Source organism: Theropithecus gelada, chromosome 11 (genome assembly GCF_003255815.1).
Source record: "Theropithecus gelada isolate Dixy chromosome 11, Tgel_1.0, whole genome shotgun sequence".
NCBI lineage: Eukaryota > Metazoa > Chordata > Mammalia > Primates > Cercopithecidae > Theropithecus > Theropithecus gelada.
In genome coordinates this window covers 60,518,767-60,538,482 of record NC_037679.1, presented here as the reverse complement: position 1 = coordinate 60,538,482, position 19,716 = coordinate 60,518,767, and the positions used below count along the sequence as shown (strand labels likewise).

The 19,716-nt window shown below is 37.7% G+C and overlaps 1 protein-coding gene across 1 annotated transcript in view; it reads right to left on the bottom strand.

The window, feature by feature from the left end:
* UTP20 (UTP20, small subunit processome component) overlaps positions 1-19,716 on the bottom strand; it is a 109,074-nt gene that overhangs the window by 46,241 nt on the left and 43,117 nt on the right. Inside the window, exons 26-32 of the mRNA XM_025403576.1 lie at positions 15,577-15,743; positions 13,372-13,580; positions 7,344-7,487; positions 6,288-6,367; positions 2,483-2,709; positions 1,820-1,964; positions 173-260 (exon numbers count right to left, since the gene is read on the bottom strand). Coding sequence (XP_025259361.1) covers positions 173-260; positions 1,820-1,964; positions 2,483-2,709; positions 6,288-6,367; positions 7,344-7,487; positions 13,372-13,580; positions 15,577-15,743 — 1,060 coding nt within the window. The remainder of the gene's footprint in view (positions 1-172; positions 261-1,819; positions 1,965-2,482; positions 2,710-6,287; positions 6,368-7,343; positions 7,488-13,371; positions 13,581-15,576; positions 15,744-19,716) is intronic.

Below are 19,716 nucleotides of genomic sequence, written 5' to 3'. Positions count from 1 at the left end.
TACAGGCGTGAGCCACCCCGCCTGGCCTAATTTTTGTATTTCTATAAAAAGTCTTTTAAGTTCCTTGGGACAAATGCATCACAAAATCTAGCCAGTAAAAGTGCTGCTTGCAAGTAAACCTAGAGATAAAGCGCTACTCTAAAGACAGAGTAAGTGTCCTACGAGTTTGTACCTCAGCAATATTGCCACGGTGGAGGAATGGAAGGAGAAGCGTAATGAGTAGAGAACTTTGTTCTTTGTCTTTCATAAACTTGCTGATCCTAAAGAAGGGAAAAACAAGTATGTAAGGACCATATACAGGAATATTTCTCTAAGAAGTTAAACTTTTTGTAGAAAAACATCAGTGACTAAAGACACAGTTTTAGCATTCCAATACACAGCTAGCTTTTAAGTATGTGTGCATGTATAAAAAGTTTACCTCAGTTACTTAGCTGTGCTACTCTTACTCCTCTCCAACATCAAGCTCATTTATTTTATTTTGCAATATCTGATTGTGTGGGTTACAGTGAACAGGTGAATAGGTGGGTTAGAGTGAACTCCAGTCCTGTAATCTGGCAATTAGTAATTGCTTTATTTTGCAAAGAAACAACATTTTTAAGTGCCAAGACTTAAGGGTTTATGTACAGTATTTCAATTTAACACCCACGATAGCCCTGCAATATAGGAATCATCAGCCTCATTATGCCCAGAGAAAAACTGAAACTCAGAGAAACTGACGTGTCACAGCTAGAAAGAAGTACAGCAGGTCTTTCAAACTCTGGTCTTTCTGGTACCTAATCTCCTTTCATCATCTTTCTACTACCACATAGCCTAGGATGAAATTTAATGAGTGTATTTAGTATGATTTCCCATTCTGCATAACTTAGAAATACAACAGTATTTTAAAAAGCATTGCAAAGAAGTTTCTAGAAGATTCGAACAGATCACTTTTGGTTGATACTGTTTTAAATAACAGAAAAAATACATTTTCAACAACTAAGCCTTGTAATGGTCAATTTAAAATTAAGATAGAATTGTTTCTTGCATTCAGGTTTATCAACGTTTCCCTTTACCAAAATCACAACAGACTCCTAGGTCTACTGCCAAACAGACTCTTTAAAAACCCTTGTGAGATCTTCCTGACAAAAAACAGAACGATCTGCTCTTTCAAGTTAATTATTTTTATTATTACACTAAAGAGTAAAAAACTGTAATTCCACAAAACTCAAAATACACAAAGGCTAAACAAACAGATCTATTAGTCTACTTTAGGATTTTGAAAAATCTGTTCCCTTTAATTTTATTAAACAAAGACAGATGCTGTGAACGGTTTCTAGTAAGTATTCCAGCAGAGAAAGGGAATTCTGCATTAACTTAAAAGTAAAGGGGATTCAAAAATACTAAAAAACTTTTTAGCTCTGTATTGCCAGGTTCAAACACCTGAAAAACAAGGTAATTTTTAAAAATTTTATTTTATTTCATTTTCTGACAAAGTCTTACTCTGTCACCCAGGCTGGGGTGCAGTGGCACGATCTTGGCTCACTGCAACCTCCGTCTCCTGGGTTCAGGTGACTCTCCTGCCTCAGTCTCCCGAGTAGCTGGGATTACAGGTGTCCACCACCAGGCCCAGCTAACTTTTGTATTTTCAGCAGAGACAGGGTTTTGCCATGTTGGTCAGGCTGGTCTTGAACTCCTGACCTCAGGTGATCCACCCACCTCAGCCTCCCAAAGTGCTGGGATTACAGGCGTGAGCCACCACGCCTGGCCAAGATAATAATTTTTTAAAAAGTTAAAACCAAGGATGGTAATGTTATCTTTTAAGTATCAACATATCACTTACTTTGAAAGAATGCCAAGCTCTTTACTGACTTGTGCTCTATTCTTTTTCTTTTTCACCTTTTCTGCACTTATTGTGGTTTTGCTGAGATACTGAAGAATTGCAGGTACATGAGGTAGAATTAATCTTCCTCCTATTGTGATAGACTCTGAAATAGATAATGATTAATGTTTTGATTCTAATAAACTCTCTTAAGGCATAACTGTACGAAATCTTCATGATGATAAGAAAAGCACTCAACCACTATGACCATCTAGTTAAATTTTGATTCTAAATAAACAACTTTCTTCTTACTCAAAATAGCTATATTACTAGTTAAATCAAGAACTTATTTAAGAGACCTTTGAGGCTTTATTTAAACCATTTTTTGGTAATAGTAAGGGAATTATTTGGGATAATATGGTAAGAAGAATGTAGAGACATGACAGTAGAAATCATTTTCATAATTTCCTGGAGGAGAGTTGAGACTTCTTGAAGATTAAATAATCTATTCTTATAACTGCAAAGAAAATTCAGTTTATATAAATTAGTATTAGTTCCCAGAGAAAAGAAACTTATGAGCACATGCTCTCAAGTGAGTCAGATTATACTGATCTTTTTTCTCTTCTGAGGAAAAAATTGCTACATCAGAAGTCTAAGAATTATCTGCTTTGTCATCATACATACCATCTATGTTTTCTGCTATGCCAGGGTATACACATCCAGTTACCAGCAAGTTCAAAACTGATTCTGTGGGCTCGAAATCTGGAAGGTTAAGAAGGTCATCAACTATGTCCATTACAATAGTAGCTGTGGCATCAGAAAGATTCTTTGCTGAGAGAATTGCAAAAACATTGGTCAGGATATCACATTCTGGGTGCCCAGGCTTCTGTTTAGCCAGCAAAGGGAAATACCTGGAAGAAAAAACATTGTAGTAATCATCTTATTCTCAATGTGTTCACTTCTAAAAACATGTCCATATGAATTTTCACCACGAGTTTAACAAATATATATGCGTATGTGTGTGTGTTTCCACATTAATAAGATTATTCAAAGGGGAATTACATTAAATCTAAAATTCGATGGATAATAGAAATTCTAAGTATTACATTACAAACATATTACTTAGGCACTTTATATATATTTCTCATTTCTCATAATTTTTCTATGTGGTAGTATCATTATTCCCACATTATGGATGAGAAAACAGATTTGTCCGAAGCCACTGAGCTAATAATGGAGCTGAGATTTGAATCACAATCAAACTCCAATGTCTAAGCTCTTTCTAAAAGAGACTTACTGAAAACAGACTACTTTTCAATTATAAGCTTTCTAGAACGTGAATGTTTAAACACTCACATAAAACCCTATGTACTAGAACACAGGAGTTAGGAGTACAGACCAAACAAACGTTTATTGATCAGGATATGGAACATTCAATGTTGGGAGACGGGGATGAATCCATCCCCAATAATGAAAGACTCACATGAAAGTTATAAATATCCTTCCTAATGCAAATGCACCAACAAGGGCAGAGGGACAAAGGCTTTCCAGCCAAGGGTAAACCAGCAGCTGATTCAGTCAGAAATGCAATCCTAACAATTACTAGGAAGGTCAAACAGAAACAATTCAGATAGTTTGCCTTTTTCAATTCATCATCACTGGGGAGCGGGGGGAAAGAGCTTGAGCTCTTTAACATACTTAGCATTGACAAACTGACAGAAAAGTTCTAAGAGGTTATATTCATACATCTTTCTGTCCAACAAATATTGTGCATAGTATGGGCAGGCTCTACACAAGGCACTTTATATTATATATTATCACCTCTATTATCAATGAAGTGGGTTTTCACTTCATTGGTGAAGTGGGTCTTCACCAATAAATGGGTATTATACCCATTTTACAGGTGATGAAACTGAGGCTCAGAGGCCAACTTGACCAAAAGAACGCACAGTGGTGCTAGGATTTGAAGCTAGGTTAGTGTGACTTCTGAGACTGTGCTCTTAATCACTATGTTGTTTTGTTGTCTTAAACTTTTTCTAGCAGAAAAGGGAAGAGAACTGCTTTCAACTGCAGGTAAAGTCCTAGCAAGAGCCCATTCAGATACAATGCAACTTCCCAGCGACCAAACCGTTTTCCCTTGACCAACGTAACTTGCTGCCACAGTACAATGAGCATGCTACATGCTAACGTGCATGGCTCAATCAGCAATTCCAATCACTCAAACAACATGCAATGATCATCAACTACACATGGATGAAGATGTGTAACCCTCTTTGCCCTGAAGGAGCTGTGGATAATAAGTTATGAAGACAGATGAATACAACAAAGGCAGTATGTGATGACAGGGCCTTACAGAGCTGGAAGGGGCATGCAGGAAGAAGAGACTGTGTGCTATGCTGGGGCTGCAGTGACTAGAACCAGAGCAGCTAAGAAAGGGGTCTGGGACAGTCCCGGTTTACACTGGCTGTTTTGACTTATTTATTACTTCTCTTTTCATCTTCAGGAGTTTTTCAATGTGGACAAAAAAGTATATGCTCACCCTAGTTAGTAAGTTTTTGCTGCCCTGAGTTCACCTAATTTCTGAGAAAATTTAAACTTACTTATAAGCTAGTAAAATGCTAGACTTCTCTATAGATGAAAAATCTGTTTTAATTTCTCATTGACACTATGTAAACAGGAACTACACTTCAAAATCTTTTTTTTTTATTAAAAAGTAACATTCCCATTGAAGGAGTTCTGAAATATTCATTCGTTAATTCTTCCACACACAACGTCATATGCATATCTATTGCTATGTGGCTTCCAAGGGAAGTCAACAATTTTAGAGATTTCTTTCAGGTAAGTTTTAAGTATAAAAGGAAAAAGAGGTTCTCTTCCATTGCTATGTGGCTTCTATTTACCCAACCAAAACATGAGAAATTGCAGAAAAGAATGAAGTGGATCCAACAATGTGGCTCAATACCTTGAATAAGGCCCCAACGAATATGAAAATGAATCTCTATTGTAAAGTCTTCCTGGATGAAAGTCCTTCATGGCTTATTTGCATGGAAATGACAAAACTATATACAACATTCCTCAAGTATGCCTATGAAGTATCGCTTACAAATGTCCAATGATAAAGATATAAAATTGCTGTGTCAAATTGGGGAATAAATGTAGACAACTTACTATTAGTAAAATAGACAAGTTTTCCTGAGGAAGACAATGTCAAGGTTTTTGGTTTGTTTTTGAAGACTAATAACATGAAGAAATGTTCATGACATAAAGATACACGAAAAAAACAAAATCAAAAGCCAGTTATACAGTATGATTCCAATCTTGTAAAAACCAAGACTATGATTTTAACATCACTGAATCAATAATAAAACCTTTTCTGACCATGAGCTGAATGTACATTTAGATGGAGTTTCACAAAGAAGACAATCGTCTAGAAAATCTAGAAAGCTTGTGAGGTTTTCCTGATTTTCAGTGGGAACTGGGAAAAACACATAGAATGCCAATTACAAGTCAGCATTTATTTTTAAGCAAGCATGCAGAAAATGATAATATTTATGTGATGATATAACTATCTGGTGTGTTTCACATTGTTTCTCCCTATGCCAGGCCAAATCAAACTGCTGACATAATTATTACATATATTAGAAGAACATCTCTATCAACTCTAATACTTAAAATTTTCAAGTTTTAATCAAACTGTAAAAATTACCAAAAAAGTATCAGTTTTAGCTGTAATACATACTCTAAAATTTTCTTTACTTTGTAAGATGTTATTTTACCTATTTTTACTTTTTAATTATTATAAAAAATTCAAACAGTCCAAAAGGTGTATTATGAAAACTCTCCTCTCCCTGCTTTGGTCCACCCAAACCTCCACATGCTATGGCCACATTGTTAATAGTTCTCATATGTCCTTCTGGACAGTTTCTATTTCATTTCATATTTATATACACAGACACATACCTTCCTGCATCACACTATATATATTGTCTAGCAATTTATCTTTTTATCTTTTTTTTTTTTTGAGACAGGGTCTCGCTTTCTCCCAGGCTAGAATGCAGTGGCATGATCATGGCTCATTGTAGCCTCGACTTTGTGGGCTCAAGTGATCCTCCCACCTCAGCCTCCAAGTAGCTGGAACTACAGCAATATGCCACATGCCCAGCCAATTTTTTGATTTTCAGTAAAGACAAGACCTCACTACGTTGTCCATACTGGTCTCGAACTCCTGAGGTCAAGCAATCCTGCTTCTGCCTCCCAAAGTGCTGGGATTACAGGCGTGAGCCACCATGCATGGCTATATTTTTCTTTAAACTATGTATTTTCATATCTTTCCTTGCCTTTACTCAGCTGCCTCATTCTCTTTAACTGTATCAAAAGTAGTTCACTGTATGGAAAGACCATAAATTACATTATTAGTTCCCTGGACTGCTTTAACCAGATTCGTCTAAAACATTGCCCCTTTTAAAGAAGGAAAAAAGAAAGGTTATACCTTGCGTTTCTGCTCCAGATACTGATCAGTTTCAGCAGAGGAGTAGGAGAATATTGACTCTCAGATCCAAGCCTGCTGATCTAGGAGACAAAGTAAAAAACAGAATACCAAATACATATACCAAATTATCGAAAAACCACAAATAACAAGCACAGAAATCACAGCAGAGGATGAAAAAGACAAGGGACAGAGATTAACATCCAAATGACAGAATAAGAAAAAGTATAAAGAGATCCAAAAGAACATATACACAGGAAAAATGGCAAAGGTGATGCATGGAAGTGCTAGACGCTAGAAAATAAATGGTATTTTAAGTTTCAGAGTGTTGAAAATGACTGGGACCTCCAACACCTAGAAACATTTCCTAAAATCAAATCTCTCCTTCAGTCTACACCTATACCAGTCATCATCACCAAGGGATTACAACCAGAGAAATCAAAATAGGAAGTCTGTAATAGAAACACCTGTGTGTTTTCCCTCACGCTTGTCAAAAGCCAGAGGCAATGCTATGTGAGGTGCTATAAAAATCATGTTACAGGCCGGGCGCAGTGGCTCACGCCTGTAATCCCAGCACTTTGGGAGGCCGAGGCAGATGGATCACCTAAGGTCAGGAGTTCAAGACCAGCCTGGCCAACAAGGCGAAACTCCATCTCTACTAAAAATACAAAAATTAGCTGGGCATCGTGGTGCATGCCTGTAATTCCAGCTACCTGGGAGGCTGAGGCAGGAGAATCTCTTTCTTGAACTCAGGAGGCAGAGGTTGCAGTAAGCGAGACTCTGTCTCAAAAAAAAAGTTATGTTACAGTTGCTAAAGAGACACATTCATATTCAGTTGAGCCTTAAGTGTAAATGCTATGGTATAGCAGAAACTAACTCTTGAGTTTTAGGTGGTAGTGAAGGCAAAGAAAAGTGTTCTAAAAATTTCCAGAAAGAAGGGCTCGATGTAAAAGAAAAGACCCAGGTAAGCATTCATGTCTGGGTGGTAGCTATGTTGGTGAGTTAGTAATAAAGGAAAAAGCAGAAGGCATACAGGCAGATGTAGAAATTGAGATTTACCTGGGGCCAAACTGCACCATGAAACACAGCATCAATTTCTTCTGTTCTGAACTGATATGATTCCCAGTCCAAAAAGATATCAGTTACCATTTTGATTCCAAGACGTCTTAAATTTTTCAATGGATTAATAAATCTCAGCTGTATCTGTAAAACAAAGATCTTCTGTTTAAAAAATACATATATATCATTTTTATCCCTGATTCCTCAGAGAGGCACTCTTACTCAGGTGGCTAAGAATTAAACTGGAAATCCTATTACTAAATCTGTTGACTTGATTTATATGGGAACACCAACCAAGCAAATTGTCTTACTTTTCTCATTGAACAAGAAAAGAAAGCAGAGTCTTAAAACAGTATCACTGCCTAGTAGTCACACTAGTTATCCTTAAGAAAAAACATTATTACAACTGGAATAGTTGTTTTGTAGTCTATATTGTTTTACTGTTTTATTCAAGTAAAATCCTGATTTCTTCCCACGAATAGAGAATTCTAAACAAAGCAAAAAATTTTTTTTTCTTTTTTTTCCCAACATAATGCCTTATATTAGGGGGGAAAAATTAAATCTTCATTTCAAATGAAAGTCATTTTTCTATGTATTTTCATACTTACTATTTTACTTTTTATAAGACTAGAAGTTATAAATTATTCTTGTTAAAATTAGCCTAGGGGACTAGTTAAGGAATTTATGACTTTTCCATACAGTGAAATACTTCGTACAGCAAGAGGATGAGGTGACTGAATCAAGGGATAGGAAGATTTCAGCATACATAGTTCAAAGAAAAATGCAATTTAGAAAGAAATATGATTTGTCTGTTTAGAGGCATAGAGGCTGGAATGAGTGTGAAGTAAAAGCAAACCTTTAAAATAACAAACATTGCTACTTCCACTGGCATCTCCTTCCCAGTGAGTTATACAATCACAAATTCACAGCCAATTTGTTCAGGCTCAGAATAGGACAATTTATTGAGTCCCTACTAATGGCTCCAGTGGCATGCCAGCCACGGTCGTGACCTCAATTCAACTGAAAATCTTATTAAAGGCAAATTTATTGAATGTATGTAAGAGACTGAAAATGCCAAAGACATTTCTTTTTTCTTTCTTCCTTTTTTTTTTTTTTTGAGATGCAGTTTCACTCTTGTTGCCCAGAATGAACTGCAATGACACAATCTGGGATCACTGCAACCTACGCCTCCTGGGTTCAAGTGATTCTCCTGCCTCAGCCTCCCGAGTAGCAGGGATTACAGGCATGTGCCACTATGCCCGGCTCATTTTGTATTTCTGGTAGAGACAGGGTTTCTCCATGTTGGTCAGGCTGGTCTCGAACTTCCCATCTCAGGTGATCCACCAGTCTCGACCTCCCAAAGTGCTCGGACTGCAGGCGTGAGCCACTGCGCCTGGCCCAAAGATATTTCAGTAGGAGGAATTACTACAAATTTCAGGACAGAGCTTCATGGAATAGGCAGATTTCTACTGGGTACTAAAGAATGAAGAGCTTTAGGCCAAGCAGAGGAGAGACAAGGGCCTCAGAGGGATTTTTCCCTAGCACAGAAAGTTTAAAAAAAAAAAAAAAAGGGGAGAAGATTCAACCCCTGCTCGTTTTCCCACTTGATTAGGAAACTGTGGGCTCTAGACATAAAAGTGATAATTTATTTTTACATATCACCTTAATTACCTACGTTAAAACCTAAAAGTCACCTTGCAATTTATAAAGACAACACAAAAGCTCTCATACAGTGAATATCAAGTCTTATGGCCAAGATAACATGAAGAAAACTAATAGGAAAATTATGTATCATGAAAATCTGATAATCTGACCAACAGAAGTATTTGAATCTGATATAGCACATTTTAAATTCAAGTAAATATGAACAAGGATGTCATTAGTTTGCTGAGCAAGCCTGAGGAATCACGGTATCTCACATATGGTCTACTTTTAGCTTATTATCTTATTATACAAGTCACAAAGGAATTGACAGTAAGCAAGCACAGGTGATGTAGTTACAAGTCATTCTGCTCTGCTTCAACTAGCAATATTTTTATCAGCTGCATCAAGTTTAGTGAAAGATAAAAATCATCCCTGATATTTGAAAAAACATGGTATCTGGAGGAAATATGAAGCTCACAACTGCAAACATGATATCAAATAGACACTCCCCACCCGTCTCCCATTCCCACCAACCACCCTTCCCATCGGGTACAATCTGCATGTTCTATTCATTTCTGTAACTAAAGCGCCAGCTGCCCAATTTACTCAATAATTGTTGAATAAACTAGAGAAAAACCCTGAAAATGAGCAATCATACACTTTAATTCCTAGAGGAACAGTCAATATGATTGAGTTTGTGTGTGTTTACAAGTTACATTGTTGCTTAAATGTAAAAAAAACCCAAAACCAACAATTTTCAAGTATCTTTCAATGCCGATCAATGCCCTGAAGGAAAGACACAAAAAAGTAAATATATAACTGAGCTGAAGCACATAAATGTAGAACATTAACTCACTTAAGCAAAACTACTGTGCAATAATTCACTAAGGAATTCCTTGGATGGGTCCAAGAATTTCAAAGGAAAATATAAGAAAGCTCGTATCTGTCAACAAGCTTAAAATCTCATTAACTAATGAACTGTGATATTGCATAAATGATCCTTTGAGTTACTGATTATTGACTTGGGAGGGAGGCTGTATTACTAAGTAACTTCTAAGTTAACCAAAAATGTGAAGGCACTACACAGGCAAACCTTTCAAAATTTAATATATTCATATACAGATAAAGTCACTATCACTTGCTACAAGGCATAAACAGGTTCTCACTTAATTCTTCCCGTGGCCCTTATTATGCTCTCATTTAACAGAGAAAGAACTTTCTAAGACCTCTTTTCTGCTTCCATTCTTGGCCTCCCATAGTCCCTTTTCCACAAAGCCACCAAAGCAGTATTTTTAAAACACTACACAGTCCTTATCACTCACCTGCTTCGAGCCTCTCAGCGGTTTCCGTTATCTTTAGAAGTAAATTCAACCCCTCGTCATAGCCTACAAGGTCCTACAGAGCCCATACGACCTACCTCTTCATCCTCACCTTACATGACTCTTCCTGCTTCTGGTGCTCTAGCCACCACAGCCTTGTCTATTCTTACAACATGTCAAGACCATTCCCAACCAGGGATTTTGCACTAGTCATTTTCTTTGCCTGAAATGTTCTTCTCATGGTGAGGTGTAAGCTCAAAGAGCACCTTTTTATAGAGGACCCTCACCATCCTAGTAAATGAAGCACCTATCCACCCCCACACTAGTCACTTTCTATAATATTTCCTCATCTTACATTAAATTTTGCACATCTTCCATGTCTCTCCTTAACATGCTCATGATTTCTTCTACTTTCTCTAATATATGGAGTGTTTTTATAATAGCAATTTTAATGTCCTTGTCTATTTTTTTTTTTTTTTTTTTTTTTAGAGGCAGAGTCTCACTCTGTTGCCCATGATGGAATGCAGTAGTTTGATCTTGGCCTACTACAGCCTCAATTTCCTGGGAACAAGTGATCCTCTCACCTTAGCTTCCTGAGTACAGGTGTGTGCTACTGTGCCTGGTTAATTTTTTACTTTTTGCAAAAATAGGGTCTTGCTATGTTGTCCAGGCTGGTCTCAAACTCCTGGCCTCCAGTGATCCTCCCACCCTGGCTTCCCAAAGTGGTGGCATCAACCTCCTTGTCTAATTCTATTATCTGTGTCATTTCTGGATCTGCTTCTATTGATTGCCCTTTCTCTTCATTATGGGTAAAACTTTCCTCCTACTTTGTATGCCTGGTAATGTCTGACTGCATGTCAGACATTGTGAAATTTATTTTCACTTAAATCATTTAAAATTTTGGGTTTTGTTCTGGGATCAAACTTGAAAAATGTTTGACCTTTTAAAGTGAGCCCACAGCAGCCTCTATTCTAGTGCTAATTTGGATCCATGACCGAGGCAACATCTTCCAAAGACTCTCCCCCGGTGTATTGTGTATTACGGGATTTCTACTGTGGCTGTTGGGGATGTAGGCTATTTCTAGTCCTGTGTTAGTCTGAGGACTGTTTTGCCTGCTCCTTTATAGTGGTTTTGCACTTCCAACCAAGATGGAGTAAAAGGGACTGGATTTACCCTCCTCTCTTAAGCAACTAAGGAAGTAAACAAAATATATAAACAATAATTTTCAGACGTTGGACATCAGGCAGCAGAGAACAGTGATCCCTGAGAGGCGGAAAGCAAAGGAAATGAGCCTTGTGATTTCCCTAGCTTACTGCCTGGAGAGTTTTCAGGCCTCAGTGCAGGAAGCAAGAGCCCAGGCAGAGTCCACTGACCCCAAGATAAAGAGACAGAGCTGGGCAACTTGGGGAGGCAAAGGCAGCTAGAACTCACAGGGCAGAGTACTGACAGGAGAGAGTTACACCGAGAATGAGCCTCAGGACCCTGCAGAAGGGTCTCCTCATTTTATTTTCCTTCCAGAATGTACTTCCCTCTGACATTATTTCAATTATGTGTATATTTATTTATTTATTTATTCATTCATTCTTTTTCTCCCCATATACTGAGTCCTCACATGTCTCACTCCTTCCCTGGAACAATGTCTGGCGCACAGTAGGTGCTCAATAAGTACTTAATGAACAAATAAAAGAACATAAATGTCTGTGTGCTTTGCTGACTATTCCCAGTGCTTAGTACAGTACCTGACACATAGTAGAGGCTCAATTAATATTTACTGAAGAAATGAATGAAAGAACGAGAAAAACAAAATGTGACTACCAAAATGGAAGAAGTGTTCTAAATCTCTGCATCTTGGTTATCAGAGAATATAATTTCATTGCTAAAACAGATTCACATCCATGCATAGCCCAAACCAGCAGCCTAAAATTTTGGCAGTCAATTTTCACTTATCATGATCATATTTGACAGGCAGTTCACTGGGCATATCTAGAAATCAAATGAAATAAATTTTGGCCAAATTAAAACTGTGCCTATTTGGAATTAACTGAGAGTCAACAGCAGAAATCTGAGTCTGGAGCTCTACTTCAAGTTGCATTTTCTCCCAGAAGCCTTCAGTCCATAAGATATTATGAGGCCGGGCACGGTGGCTCATGCCTGTAATTCCAGCACTTTTGGAGGCCGAGGTGGGCGGATCACCTGAGGTCAGGAGTTCGGACTGGCCTGGCCAACATGGTGAAACCCCGTCTCTACTAAAAATACAAAAATGAGTCGGGCGTGGTGGCAGGCGCCTGTACTCCCAGCTGAGGACTGCACAGGAAGCTGAGGCGCGAGAATCACTTGAACCTGGGAGGCGGAAGTTGCAGTGAGCTGGGATCATGCCACTGCACTCCAGCCTGGGCAACAGAGCGAGACTCTGTCTCAAAAAAAAAAAAAGATTATGGACTATTTCCCTAAACTCCAACGAGTTCACTCATGTCCACGGATCTATTTCAACAAAACATAAATTGTTTTGAATATAATTAGAACACACTTCCTGAGCACCTTTTGGCAGTTGGCCAGCTGGTTTGTTTTGCCCCATCTTACTATTTATATTTATTCAAAATACTGCACTTATTGTAGGTAAGCATCTCTACTTTTTAAAGACTTCCAGGCAACTCTCAAAATAACAGTGCTGATGGTAACAGTGGTCTATTCATTTTCCAGCCATCCTGGAGAAATGAGAGTTGGAAGATACCTTATACTTCTAGGCTCTTGGAATTAAAATCTAAGAAATATCAGCTCAAGCATTTGACTTGGATTCCTAAGAAACAGAGAACTAACCCACTCACTACGAATCCATCTCTTTTTAAAATCTACACTTGATATAATTTGCATTTTCTGGTCATAAGTAAATATTTATTACAGCAAAGAGTCCCACTACGTGGAAGACTGTTTTAAGAAGATACTTTCAAAGGGTTGTATAAGGATTGAACTTGGGGGAGTGTTAGTAAATCAGGCCCAATTCAATGTCCAAGACAACACAGACACCCATGAGCCCAAGAAGAAAGCATCTATAGCGAATCTCTCACCTTTTCTCGTTGGTCAAGGATGTGTGATACGGTTGCCGTCATACAGAGCAGTATCTGCAAAATCTTTGGCAGGTATGCGCTGATCAGATGATTAATGTTTTTCAATACTATCTCAAGGCTGTTTAAGATACCATGCTGACGACCTAAAGGAAGAACTTCAGACAAATCCAAGTCTTCTACTGCTTGAATGACTGCAGAATGGCACTCTCCTAGTGAAACAAAGAGGAGAGGTCATGTAAGGTAACATATTAGTTTGTTACTATTTATAATTGTAGTTTTATTTCCATTTCCCTTAATAATACAGTATTTTCTACTGTCATAATTTATAGATAACAACGCACTTTTCTTCTATATTATCTCCTTTTGGTTCTTACCAAATATTCAATGAGCCACTAAGACAGGTTTAACTACCCCCATTTTAGAGAAGAAGAGACTAAGGAATAAGAGGGTAACAAATCTGCAACAGAACTAAGTCTCTAAGCCTAATTCTCATCCAACTTATTTACACTATCCCTCAAAACCTGAGTTATGAATAGTTTCTTATTCCATCTGGCAATTTTTTTTTTTTTTTTTTTTTTTTGAGACAGAGTCTCAGTTTGCCATCCAGGCTGGAGTGCAGTGGTGCGATCTCGGCTCACTGCAACCTCCACCTCCCAGGTCCAAGCCAGTTCTCCTGCCTCAGCCTCCCGAGTAGCTGGGATTACAGGCACCCACCACCACACCCAGCTGGTTTTTGTATTTTTAGTAGAGTTGGAGTTTCACCATGTTGGCCAAGCTGGTCTCGAATTCCTGACCTCAGGTGATCCACCCACCTCAGCCTCCCAAAGTGCTGGGATTATAGGCATGAGTCACCGCACCCAGCCCTCCATCTGGTAACTTTCTATACACTTTTCTTACTCTCCGTTTCACTCAGCTCTGTTGAGTTTGGCAGTTTCACTAAAAGTACCTTTCTGTATTACAAGTTCCTTGAAGGCTGAGAATCATGTTTTATTTCTCTTATAGCCCCTAGTTAATAAATAAAATCAGAGTCCCTTATAAACAGCTGCTGCCATATTAATTTCAAAACTTACTAAAAAGATACAAATTGTTATTGCTTGACCTTTACTCCAAACCATCTGATGTGAGGTCATGAGCTTATGGATTCATACACCCAAATGGGCCATCCATAAGAGTAGCATCTATACCTATCCTCCTACAATGGGAGTTATACATTGAATGGAAACTTTTTTTTGGCATTTATCAGAGCCAACCTCCTTTATAGGGCAATATTATACTGAATGAAAAACCTGTTAACAGCTGGAACTATTATCATAGAAAAAATACAAAAACAAATGCAACAGAATACCCTATAAATAATTTTCTATGTTGGCCTCAAGCAAAGCAATTTGGGGACTGGAACAGAGATTTCATAATCAGAAAGGTCTGAGTTCGAATCCCAACTCTACCACTTTTCATCTGAGTTACCATGGGTGAAATACCTTTCTAAGCCTAAGTTTCCTCATGTGTAAAATGGGGACAATCAAGTAATGACAGCTCATGTGGCTGGTTGTCTGAAGGATCAACTGAGTTATAAGTAAATGGGTCTGTCATAACGTCTGGCATAAAGTAAGTACTCAAAATGATGCCAGTCATTACCGTTATTAATAATTACTGACATTCCATACCAAAGAACATACCACAGGGCACTCTAGCTCAACGTATACACGATTACATCCATTTCATCTCAACTATGAGGTTGAGGGCAGAGATTGTACTTTTCTATTTTTAACTTAACAGAGTGTCAAGGGCACAGGAGGTATTCAATAAATCATTACTGAATAGATGAATGACTCAGGGAATGAATAAATGCCAAACAATTAACACCAATTTGCAGTATGCTTTGAATTTCTTAGAAGAAACCTATTCTTTGTACTATAGGAGTAAGCATTAACCATTTTTCAAACGGCCTAAATATGCAATAAAAATACATATTTTCTCATCAGGGGCTCTAACACAAGAGTGCCGATAATCCACAGGGCCAATGGTCAGTTTCATGCAATTCAATCGAAGTTTAAAATGAACTGCACTTCAGCAGAAAGATTGCCATCAAGGTTGAGAGTAACAACCCTGTTAGAAAGATGCCCAGGAGCGTGGGGAATGTAGCCTGAGATGTGAGAAGTCCACCGCAGACAACAGGTATCAGGGTGAGAGGTAGCTAATAGTTACCATTCTTGAAGTGCCTCACAGGTTCAAACAGCAGGTCTAAGAATATCTGGATCTCCTCAGGTTGGGTCCCGGCCAGGAACCGCAGGACAATGGCCATGCGGGTGCCTGAAGCAGATTTCCCCTGAGTTTTACTCCCAGTCTTATTTTTCATTCGCCCATACAAAATTCTGAAAAGACAAAAGCACATTATTTATTTGCACATTAATTCTAAAATATGAGTTGTTTTGTTTGCCTAAAAGGCTAGAAGAGCAACTCAATCGATTTAAATGGATATACTATGAAACACAGAAACATGAAAACAGAAATCAGATACTTAACATAGACAATGAAAAAAGTCAACAACAGAATAAGGCTAAGAGAGCTACATGCAGTGATGGGTGCCTGCAGTCCCAGCTACCTGAGGGGTTGAGCCAGAGGATCACTTGAGCTCAGGAATTTAAAGCCAGCCTGGGCAACTTAGTAAGACCATGTCTCTATAAAAAAATTCAAAAATTAAAACAAAATGAAACAAAACAAAACAAAAAACAAGGCTAAGGGAAGCAGGAAGGACAAAGGCCAGAAGGTGGTTTGTTATGGGAGAAAAAATAGGCAAATCAAAGGTAAGTCTTATCAAGAAAAAATGAAAATGAAAATATATAGATTAAAAGGGAATAAAATAAGAGAAGACAATTGTTAAGTTATTAAGGAAGCTGGAAACAATTCAATGAAAAAGCTACTTTTCAGGAAAAAAAACACAAAAATAAACAAAAGGAACTTAAGAAAAAAACCCCACAGAGACCAATACTTATTGGAAAACTTGAAGCTAATACAGTTTACAGGTGGGCTTTTTAAACTTTCAAGGAAGAAAATAATTTCTATGCTATGAAGTTTCAAAGCAGAGAGAAAGTAGGAAACAGTCTTTTCTCATTTATGAATGTGGCATAATTGTGATATTGAGAAGGGTTAATGAACAAAAATAAAACTACATGCCAATCTTGCTTACAAACATAAAATACAACATTTGTAACAATAGTATCCAGTGCTGCACTAAAACCAAATAAGGGTTGCCCCAGGAAATGCAAGAAAGAGTCATTAGTAAAATCTACTAGATCAATACAGATTAATGGTTCCTGGAAAAAGTTAATATAATCACTTTAATACATGTTCAGTAGGCACTCTAATAATATTTAACATCCACTACTGATAAAATTCCAAAGAACAATAAAAGCTACTTTCTTAACATGATAAAAAACTTACTGACTTAATACTAAAAAATCAAAAACAGTTTTCAAACTTTTTGATATTAGGATCTCTTTACACTATTAAAAATTAATGAGGTCTCCAAAGAGCTTTGTGTATGTAAATTTTACCTATTTGATAGTTATTGTATTAGAATTTAAAACTGAGGAATTAAAAGTGTACACTGGTTTATTAATTCATTTTAAAATATTCACAATAAACTTATTACATGTTAACATCAGTAACATTGTAATAAAAATAATTATATTTTCCGAATGTCCACCCTACTCCTGCAAACTAGTGAGACTAGTGGCATTGTTTTATTTATTCTTTCGTCTGACTTAACAGAAGATAACTGGATTCTCATATGTGCTTCTACATTCAATCTATTATAATACATTGGGGTTGAAAAAAATTCAGCCTCATACATAGATAGGTAGTTGAAGAAGGGAGAAATATTTTTTAAACTTTCAGATAATTGTAGATATCCCATTTTGATACTACATCAAAGCTCAACAAGTTGAAAGATTAGCTGCCATGTGGAATCTGAAACCCCATCAACAAACTTGATGAACTCTGTTACACTAAAATCCATGTATCTTGCACTTTGAATGAATCTTTTACCCATACACCATTCTATTACATGCATCAGTTACTTGGAAAATATTGGTTTACTAAGTTATGCAGAAATGTCAAATGTTGACACATTTCATTGCAAACCAAAAAAAGAAATTTGTTTATTAACATTTGTTAATATCACTAATCATCTCATCAGAAAAGTCTTTAAGCATTGGGAAGATGTCAGGTTCACAGTACCAAATAAAAGTTTTCTCCAATCCTAATTTCCACTTGAATGCTAGAATTTAGTTATTGGAAATAAACGCTGTCAGTTGTTTTCCTTGAAGTGGCAGGCTCACTGCGTTCATGTTCAAGAAAATGCCTGTGAAAAGAATCCTAGTGTATACGTCTTACAAATAAGAAAAGGAGCTAGTTCAGCTTGTACATCAAATACTCACACAGGTGCCATTCACTGAGACAGCCCATGCACAGCAAAAGTATTTTATGCATTCTTCCCACTTTATCATACATGTACTCAGGGTCAAGATTCATCAACTGTGTTTGTTTGTTTGTTTATTAAATAACTCCAAATACGTGGCAATGAAGAATGACTAGTAGAATTTGGTGCCACTGTCTTGATTCATGTGCTAGGGTACTAGGAGTCTTACCCACCATTGTTTTTGCCTTGTCAGTACATATGTCAACACAGTGAAAAAAGATAAGGTCTTAGTAGTAGCAGTATAAAAAAGCTTTGGCCAGTCACAGAGGCTCAAAGCACTTGAAGAAGGTATCACTGATAATGACACATTTGAGATGAGACCAAATGAGTAAGAGGTGTCAGCTGTCATGTCTTCCATGCAGGCGGATGAGCAAGCGCTAAGAATTTAAAGTGGGTTCTGAGAGAGGTGGTAAACAGGAAGAAATATGGTTATAGATATCATTTGAAGCTACCATATCAAGCCCTAGGGAGTAGTCAGGACTTTCTATTACATTCTGAGTAAAATGAGATGTCAAAAGGTTTGTAAACAGGGGACTAACATAATCTGTGACTGTTATTATCATTTGTGATTTTTTGGTTAGAGAGAATACAAGAAAACGCAATGAAAGCTACTAAAACTAATGAAAGTTTTGTCATGTGGATGGCTAAATAACACAAAAATCAATAGCTTTTATATATAATTAGTTATGTAGCAAAAATAAACTAGAAAATGTAAGAGGGAAAATTCTCTCTACAGCAACAAAACATCGTTATAAAATGAAAAGACTTTATTGAAAGACTACAAAAAAGGAATGATTTGAATAAATGAAGACAAACATTAATGCAACTTCTCCTCAAATCAAAAGGGGAAATTAGGAAAACCAAAGCAAATGCTCATCTAGATTCTAGAAAAAAACAAAATATTTTGGAAAGAAAGGACTAATGAGATGACTTCCTCTGATATATACAAGAATGCATTTAAGTCCTTTATGATTATTATTATAAACAAACCAGTGCAGAATTGGAACAAGGCAGATCAATGTAAAGCTATCAAAAGCTGATTGAAAGAGTCAATTATACATGGATATTTAGTGCATATTAAAAGTGGCACTCTGGGCTGGGCGCGGTGGCTCACGCCTCTAATCCCAGCACTTTGGGAGGCCAAGGCGGGCGGATCACGAGGTCAGGAGATCAAGACCATCCTGGCTAACACGGTGAAACCCTGTCTCTACTAAAAATACAAAAAATTAGCCAGGCGTGGTGGCCGGCGCCTGTAGTCCCAGCTACTCGAGAGGCTGAGGCAGGAGAATGGCGTGAACCCAGAGGCGGAGTTTGCAGTGAGCAGAGATCGCGCCACTGTACTCCAGCCTGGGCGACAGAGCGAGACTCCATCTCAAAAAAAAAAAAAAAAGTGGCATTCTGGCTGGACATGATGGCTCATGCGTGTAATCACAGCACTTTGGGAAGCCAAGGCAGGTGGACAGCCTGAGCTCAGAAGTTTGAGACCAGCCAGGGCAACATAGTGAAACAAAATTAGCTGGGCATTGTGGCATGTGCCTGTAGTCCCAGCTACTTGGGGAGCTGAGGCAGGAGGATCGCTGGAGCCCAGGAGATCCAGGCTGCAGTGAGCTGTGTTTGCACCACTGCATTCCAGCCTGGGTGACAAAGACAGACCCTGTCTCTGAAATAAATAAATATGGCTCTCAAATCAGCAGAGAAAGGTTGGACTTTTTTAAAAAAATATTATTTATTTATTTATTTATTTATTTTGAGACAGAGTCTTGCTCTGTCACCCAGGCTGGAGTGCAGTGGCGCAATCTCGGCTCACTGCAACCTCTGCCTCCTGGGTTCAAGTGATTCTCCTGCCTCAGCCTCCCAAATAGCTG